At 35.4% G+C, this 8482-nt stretch overlaps 1 protein-coding gene across 1 annotated transcript in view; it reads right to left on the bottom strand.

The window, feature by feature from the left end:
• Positions 1–3111, bottom strand: part of LOC106515333 (uncharacterized) — a gene marked incomplete in the record, with an annotated part of 15142 nt that extends 12031 nt beyond the window's left edge. Inside the window, 3 exon segments of the mRNA XM_014005054.1 lie at positions 327–647; positions 2339–2635; positions 3045–3111. Of these exon segments, the coding sequence (XP_013860508.1) occupies positions 327–647; positions 2339–2635; positions 3045–3054 (628 nt within the window).
• Between the last annotated feature and the right edge of the window lie 5371 nt (positions 3112–8482).

Genomic DNA, 8482 nt, shown 5'->3' with positions numbered 1-8482 from the left:
AATTAATATAAACTGCATATGCTGGGAGGTAACACGACTGTACTGCAATAATTACAATAAGTGTAATCAAAAGCAGAGTGTCAGAAGCCAGAGAACTGAAAGCTCTGCCTCCCATTCTACTGTTAGAAACTGGAGGAACCACAAGTAAACCTGCAGTCTGAGAGTGAAGTGCTCTGTTAGGAAAGTATGGAACAATAAGATGTTTAATATATGATGGAGCTTGGTTGTTAAGAGCTTTGTATGTTAGGAGTAATATTTTAAATTCTATTCTAAATTTGACAGGGAGCCAGAAAGGCTTTAAATCCATATACAAAAACATTACTTACTTTGGGTCACTGACAGATGAAAGTAACGTCCATGATCAACACCATTATCAATCTCCACAGCACACCAGTAATGAGTGTTTTGTTCTGTCAGCTGTTTTATGGTCACAGTGAAGACTGATTGACTTTTATCATCAGAGATTGAGTACTTTTCTGAATCACTTTGTGAGTTTGTTTTAGCTGCATATGAGCAGTAAGTCCATATAGATCCTTCACATAAATATTTCACATGATTTCTGTATTGTTGGCTGTAAAAACAGGGAATAGTGACTGAAGCGCCAGCCTTCACTGATACTTCACTGACAGTCTTTGTTTTGTAGATTTCTGTGGAAAAACAAACAAACATTACAGTTGTACTTTTCTTTCTTTTACTATTCATCTGCAGGCRGTTTCTACAATTATTAAGACAAAAGAAAATATTCTAAAATGTTGCTGTCAAATCAAAAAGAGAGAGGTAACCACGACTGTTCCACCACATCACTGCCTCATTTTTATGATTTTTTTGCAAGCTGTCATTGTGTTAACTATAACCCCAAACCCTTTGCAACCTATATTCAGCTATCAAAATCAAAATGAGTGAAAAAAAAACAATATCTATCTATCCACATGAACATTAATTATCTTGTTTTTGTAGTGCATTCAAATAAACATAGGTTGACAAGGATTTACAATTGATTTAATCTGTTTTTATTTATGTTTTACACAACATCTCTTCATTGAAATTGGGGTTGTATTAGGTAAAAGCAACATCCTTATTTTTGATCAAGCAGTTTCATCCAAGTTTGGTGAAAGCTTTGTTTTTTAGCAGAAAAGACAAATGTAATTTAACTAAATACGTCATTTTGTCGCACAAAAGACTGGATTTGTCTGCTACCTATGAAATTAATATTATATTACATATTCCAAACCAACAGCATTGGATTCTTTTAAAGATACTTATTGTATTTTTGATCAAACTTTAAAACTAACGCACAATCTCAAGTGACATCACAGGATGTCATGCTCAAAGTTTGTGTTGGGATTTATTCTCAGCTACAACCATATCAGGTTTTAGCCTAATATCTGCAAAATTGTTGACATTTTTGTAGTGACTAATGGAGATAAGCTGTTGAATGTATCTGGAACTGGACTGACTCCAAAAGTTAATTAGTTGAAAATGTATATCCATTGATTTAGTTTTGTAAGTTACAATAACAAAAGACCAATGATAAATGAGATATTTTGAAAAAAAGACAGACGGACATTTCAGTGGCAAACAACACTGTACCAGGACTCTCCAGATGAATGTAGACCACTGTGGGCAATTAATGAATTTCAGCTGAAGTGCTTATAAGCAGATTAAGGGGCAGTACTGGCCATGGGCCTTATAATGCAGTGTTTCCCAAAGTTGGGGTCGGGACCAAAAGTGGGGTCCCGAAACATCAAGGTGGGGTCCTGAAAAGATTCTCTGAATTAATTACATTTTGCCTTAGTTGTTACACAGGAGTGAGGTTAGTGTTTTTAAAATGGATAAATGTATAAAAAAATATTGTTACTATGCCCATGTTTTGTTGACTTGATACAAATGTTTATCATCCAAAAATAGTTGGGGACACAGGTCTCTGCTACTGTTATTTTGTGGGTCAGAAGCTGAAAAGTTTGGGAACCACTGCACTTTGGTTCCCAAAGTTGGGCTTTGACCCAATAATGGGTCATGAAGCACCTTGGATAATCTCCAGAAATCAATTTAAAGGGTAATAAAATAATTGTTGATGTAATATTTTCCCTATAATTATTACAAAAACACAAAATAAGTATAAATAAGTATTTATATTTGTGTGTACACGGTTTAGATTGTCAAAAAGCCTGTGTTTTTAGGATTATTAACGAAGTTCGTGTACTCAGACCAGTAATATTTGGGGTCACAAGTTTTTGCCATGAATATTTTGTGGGTCAGAAGATAAAAAGTTTGGGAACCACTGTTATAATGTGCAAATAAAGGTAATACTCAGAGAATACTGTATGTAGTCACTTACCTGCAGGTCTTTCAGTAACACTTAGGTGTACTGGCATCTGGAAGTCTCCTTTGACACAGTAATACCAACCACTGCTCTCTGGACTCAGTTCACTCAGAGTCACAGTGAATCTGTTGTCACGTCTGTTGTTCAGGTTTACTCTTGTTCCATCTATTAATCCTGATCTTTCTGTCACACAGTTGCTGTTCATCTTACACCATTTCATCTCTCCAGAGGTGGTGTAGTAACAGTTTATGGTAATTTTTTCATTAAAAAACCCTGTCTCCTCCTGATTATCCACATACAGACTGGGTGTGCCTTGATGGGGACAAAAGAAGAACAAAAACAGTTTGTATCCTTCACCTCTCTGAATTCTCACAGACCTTGCAGTGGTGCTACAACAGCCTGGATTAGCTTCAAACAAAGTGAGTGTCTGATCCAGGAATTCAAACTAGAACCTCTTGCATCCCTGAGCTGCCACATGAATTGAACACTAAACTTATCACGATTAAGAATTTTATTAAAATAAACACACTGGCCAGAAACCACAGCAGTGATCTGCATGAAGCCAAACCAGACTTCCTTTAATCCATACCTTCACCCAGTTAATGTCAGCCACCCATACAGCACATCACACTTTACTTGTAAAATCAAAACCTTAATTAGTTTTTCCTGTGTTTACTTTTATCAAAGGCTCAAAATCTACACACACAAAAATATTACTTACCTTGAGTCATTGACAGATGAAAGTAACGTCCATCATCAGCACCATTATTAATCTCCACAGCACACCAGTAATCAATATTTTGATCTGTGAGTTGTTTTATGGTCACAGTGAAGACTGATTGATGTTCATCATCAGAGATTGAGTACTTTCTTGTATCACACTGTGAGTTTGTTTTAACTGCATATGAGCAGGAACTCCACCTAGATCCTTCACATAAATATTTCACATGATTTCTGTGTTGTTGGCTGTAAAAACAGGGAATAGTGACTGAAGCTCCAGCCTTCACTGATACATTACTGATTGTATAAATGCTGTCAGTTTCTGTGAAAAGAGCACATGTATCCCAGTGAATGCCAAGGATAAAACATGAAATCAAACATTTGTAGATTTTTGCAAATACAAGTAATGACACATCACATAGAAACAACACAAAGAAATAAAATGCATAAATATGATGAGCACAGTGAGACCAACCTGTTATCAATGAGAGAATGAGAGGAATGCTCAGAGGAAGAGCCATAATGATGTGTGACCAGTTACAAGAAGAACTGAGGCACTGCAGAACTGACTCCCTACTTCCTGTTTTCACAACAGATGCTAAACGTAAGATGTCAGCAGTTCATTTATTTTGTAAAAGACAACTCCTTAATTTGAATTTAAATTCCTGATTGAGTTCTTGTTCACGTCTTTAAACACACATTTACCTTCACAGAAACCTTTTAAAATTTTGCTTTGACCAWTTTCWTAYATATTYTTGCCCTAAAAAGGAGAGGAAGAAGTGCAACATTATAACACAACATTTGAGACAAAGTATTTTCTTCTGGTTTGAGAAACGTGTTTAGATGGTGCTTCCTATGACCTAACATTCAAACCAACATTTTTCAAAATACAAGAAGCACTGTTAGTCAGAGGTTTAGTAACTTTTTGTTACGTAGTTAAGTAAATTTTAAGGATTTGTAATTTTACTATGTATTTTTTTTAAATCGTAACTCTTACTTTTATTTTGTTACATTCAAAACAAAAATATACTTTTACTTCTTTAGTTACTATTTAATACCAAGTTACAAATTTAAATATAAACAGTTGTGTATGCATGCTAAAAATACAAAGTGTTGGTATTACTAAAGTTGTGTAAACTGCACTAAACCCAATTGAGTAAATGTAAAGCATTTTACTCAACTCCATTTAGTGGAACGCTGAGTAAATTCAACACTTCATTTCTTAGTGTGTGTAAAAGTATTTTGACTTTTAGTTATACTTTAATTATTGTGAGCAGTTTTATGACTTTTTGTTGGTTAAATTGTGATTCAAAATATTATGGTTCATTTAATTATAAGACAGGGGCAGTTCTAGGGGCGGGGCCACAGGGGCATTGGCCCCAGCTGAAATCTGATTGGCCCCCTGAAGTGCCCCTGCCCTGTCACTCATCTGTCCTTTACCTGGGAGTGATGATGGTGGATGCAGTTCCATGTTCAAACACTAGTTGCGCTGATGAGTCAAATTGTAAAGTCCAGAATGAATCAAGCTCACAGAATTCTTCTCTTCTTAAAATCTGAACAATCCTGCAAAAAAGGTATTTCAACTGACAAATGATGACTGGACTTTCTCACATATTGGGTGTTTGAAAATATTTTATCTATGTACAGTAAAATGTATGAACTCTGGTGAGGAGAATTTACTGTGCAAGATTTTTGGTACCACTTTACAATCAAGCTCCCCTTATAGATGGCTTATAAAGAGTTTATAGATATGTTATTAATTCATTTGTAAAGTTTACACTTCATAAATCATTAATAAATGAAACTGGACAATTTTGTCTCTTTCTCGTCCTTAATTATTGCATAATAAACACTTATTAATAATTTTAAAGTGTTTACAGATTAATTAATAACCTATCTATAAACTCTTTAAAAGCCATCTATGAGGGGGGCTTTATTGTAAAGTGGTACCTTTTAAAAAAAATTACATTACACAAAACTTGGCACCTCTATGAATATTGTGGCCCCTTGATGGCCCCTTACTCAGAAATATCCTACATCCGCCACTGTTACAAGATATGTTAATGTTTGATCTGTGTTTTGTTTTTACAGGACTTCTTTATTTCTTGTATTCAGTTATATGGCTTGTTGGAAGATGCAGCCCCGGCTTCAGCAGCTTCAGCTTTGTCACTGATTCCTGAACATTGGTCTCCAGAATCTGCTGATATTGATTAGAATCCATGCGTCCCTCAACTTTAACAAGATTCCCAGTCCCTGTACTGGCCACACAGCCCTACAGCATGATGGAACCACCACCACATAGGTAGCAGGTGTTTTTCTTGGAGTGCACTTCCTTTTCCTCCATGCATAACGGCCCTTGTTCTGTCCAAATAACTCTATTTTAGTTTCATCAGTCCACAGCACCTTATGCCAAAATGAAGCTGGCTTGTCCAAATGTGCTTTAGCATACCTCAAGCAGCTCTGTTTGTGATGTGGGCAGAGAAAAGTCTTCCTCTGCATCACTCTCCCATACAGCATCTCCTTGTGTAAAGTGTGCTGAATAGTTGAACGATGATTCCATCGATGCCCTCCTGCTGTAAAAAAGTAACTACACAACTTTAATTCAGATTCAACTTGAATAACCTACTTTTTACTGTTACTTGAGTAGATTTTTATACAAGTAAATTTACTTGTGCCTGAGTAAAAATTTCAACAGTGTAATTTTCTTTTTACTTGAGTACAATATATTGGTGTCTTTTCTACTTATGTGCCACCAAAGTGTGAACAAAAGTGTCCCATCAGACTACCTGAGGTCAAATAATCCATTACAGGTTCATAAAAAACCTGAACAACCACTAAAATGCATTTAAAACCATCTCAAACAGACTCACTGTAACAATAAAGAATAGGTTAACATGGCTCTGCTTTGACCAGGGACCATTTTAAACAGCGGTCTATATGTAGATTAATCCAGAAACACAATACAACATTTAAAGAACATTTTATTTGAATAGTTAAAATACAATGCAGCTGTTTCATCTGAAAAAAAACCTGATTCATATGAAGACAAATTGCCTGATTGAGGCATTCTGTGTGTCTGTCAACTGTTTTGCTCCTGCTGGTTCGTTAATTGGTCAACAGCCTGACTGCAGCTGCTGCTAATCTGGATCATCAGCTCTCTGCTGCCATGAAAGGCAGCTGTTTAAGTAGTTGCCTATCTGTATGTTTGTACGTCAAGCACTAACAGATTGTGAAAGATCAAGTGATGTTATGTGTGATCATGCATGACGTTATTTCAAGATTTTGACTAAAAACACTCAAAATGGCATCAATTTTTTTAAAAACATGAAATTCTCGGATCAAAATTAGCATAAAAAGCAGCAGACATATCTTCAAGTGATTATTTTAAAAGCACACCTTAAACAGTTAAATTTTTATTTTTTGTTTTTTTTTTTACAGATCACATTTATTTTATAACTCGATTTTATCCTTCATCTCTCCCCTTCGGGTGAATAAAGATGCAGACACAGATCATTTTCAGAGTCTTAATGGATTTTCTGCACTGCTTTTGAAACATGAGCCACATGCTCCCTAACCATCATGAGCATTCATTTTATCTGAAAGAATTTACTGTATTAAATCATCAAAATATTATCACCGGTAGTTTTATTTGAGTTTTTCCATGAAAATGTCGTCCCTTCTAGCCATGGAGGAGCCCAAAATGTTTCACAAGAGTCCTTAGTTTGAAGTAAAAGCATTCATTTGGGTGGTGCAGAAACTCACATGGTTAAGGCAGTTATTATTACTTTGCTTTATTTTACATAATTTAAGATGCACATAGCTAAACCCTAATAAAATGCAGTGAACTAAAAAAGAATCATGGAATTTCTCTCATGAATACCAACATATTTTTTTATTTATAAACTTTGATGCTGATTTAAAAGTTTAGCTGATTCTCTATCCTCTCCAGTCCCCTTAAAAATCCAAAAGCACACGAAAAGTGCCATTCATACTATCAAATCTACATTAAAAAACATGAAAAATACTTATACCACCATGAGATGTCAGTGTTTGAAGCTTCCTTTTTACTCTGTGTGTCATGAACACTGCTGTCAGGGAGTGAGAGGCACAGAAGCCATTGTTTTTGAGGAGGAGATGGACCCAAGAACCAGACCAGACACGGCAAGCTGGAGTGAAACTTTAAAGAGGTAACACCTGGCAAAACATATAACACAACCAAATTACAAAACCCACGGAGGAGAAAAAACACAGCAGCACAGTCCAGACTGTAGAGAAACGAGGAGGATGAACTTCGAGCCTGATGACAACAGAAACAGGTGTAAGTGGACAGAACCGGGTCGTGAAGTTTGACTCAAAGTTCAGCAGATGGCTGGAAAGTGAATGCTAAGAAAATCACAGGAAATAAAAACAACCACACCAAAACAGAAAATCATTGATAATGACAGGTGTGTGTTTTCCACGGTGACCTTAATGAAGACTGGCAGCAGCTTTGGTATTTCTTTTGACCTTGGATCGCATACAGTTCACACGTTGCATTAAAACATAATCCCAAATGACTTTTTGGCTTTAAGAAAGATTCATGCAGCAGGTGCATTTGGCATCATTAAAGGTTTCTACCATAATGTTCCTATTTTTGACTAAAGTGCATTGTTATTGTTCAGAAAGTTCCTTGTAATTCTTTGGATGAGCCACTTTTTTCACACCTTTTTAACAGAGACTATCTTCCAATTAGATGATTTATAAAACAAATGTTACACAGTTACCTCTTGGTGTGATCAATGTGAAGTGGACATGAATTATTACTTTTTCACGTGAGAACAAGAAACACACAAAGACATCCTGAGCAAGTTATCTGGCTTGTTTCTGTTTCTAACATACAGGACTGTAAGTTTCAGTCCTGCTGGTGTCATTTGCTTCTGTAACATCTGTGAAAAATGGAGAAGGAGCAAAACATTTTGAACAAAACTAACCTTTCATTCAGATTTAAAGTCATAGGATTAAGGACTGTGTAATGCCAGGCGAGTGGTTGGAACCCAGTGATCAGCTGCAGTAAACTGTTTCCTTTTTTTTTCTTTTTTCTTTTTTTTTTGCGGCAAATCAGTGCACATGATCAGAGTGACTGCTCTGAAGCTCTTGAAAGCCTATACTGCCAAGGTTTTGAACTAAAATCATTAAGAAATGACAAGAGTTGTACATTTTAGTAAAACCAATGGTGCCTCCAGAGGTGTTTTCATTCATTCATTTCCAGTTTCACTAATAAAACAGTATATAAACCATATTTTATATAATAAAGTATTATTGAGTTGAGTTGAGTTGAGTTGAATATTTTGGATTTAAATAGCTAAAGCAAAAATCATTACATTTTTACATTTAGGATTTGAAAATGGATAAACATCATAACAACGTGGTTGCTTTATTTATTTATTTATTTATTTATTT

Source organism: Austrofundulus limnaeus, unplaced genomic scaffold, assembly GCF_001266775.1.
Source record: "Austrofundulus limnaeus strain Quisiro unplaced genomic scaffold, Austrofundulus_limnaeus-1.0 Scaffold28, whole genome shotgun sequence".
In the NCBI taxonomy this organism is placed as follows: Eukaryota; Metazoa; Chordata; class Actinopteri; order Cyprinodontiformes; family Rivulidae; genus Austrofundulus; species Austrofundulus limnaeus.
Note: the sequence above shows the minus strand (reverse complement) of the source record. Positions and strands in the feature narration are given on the sequence as shown.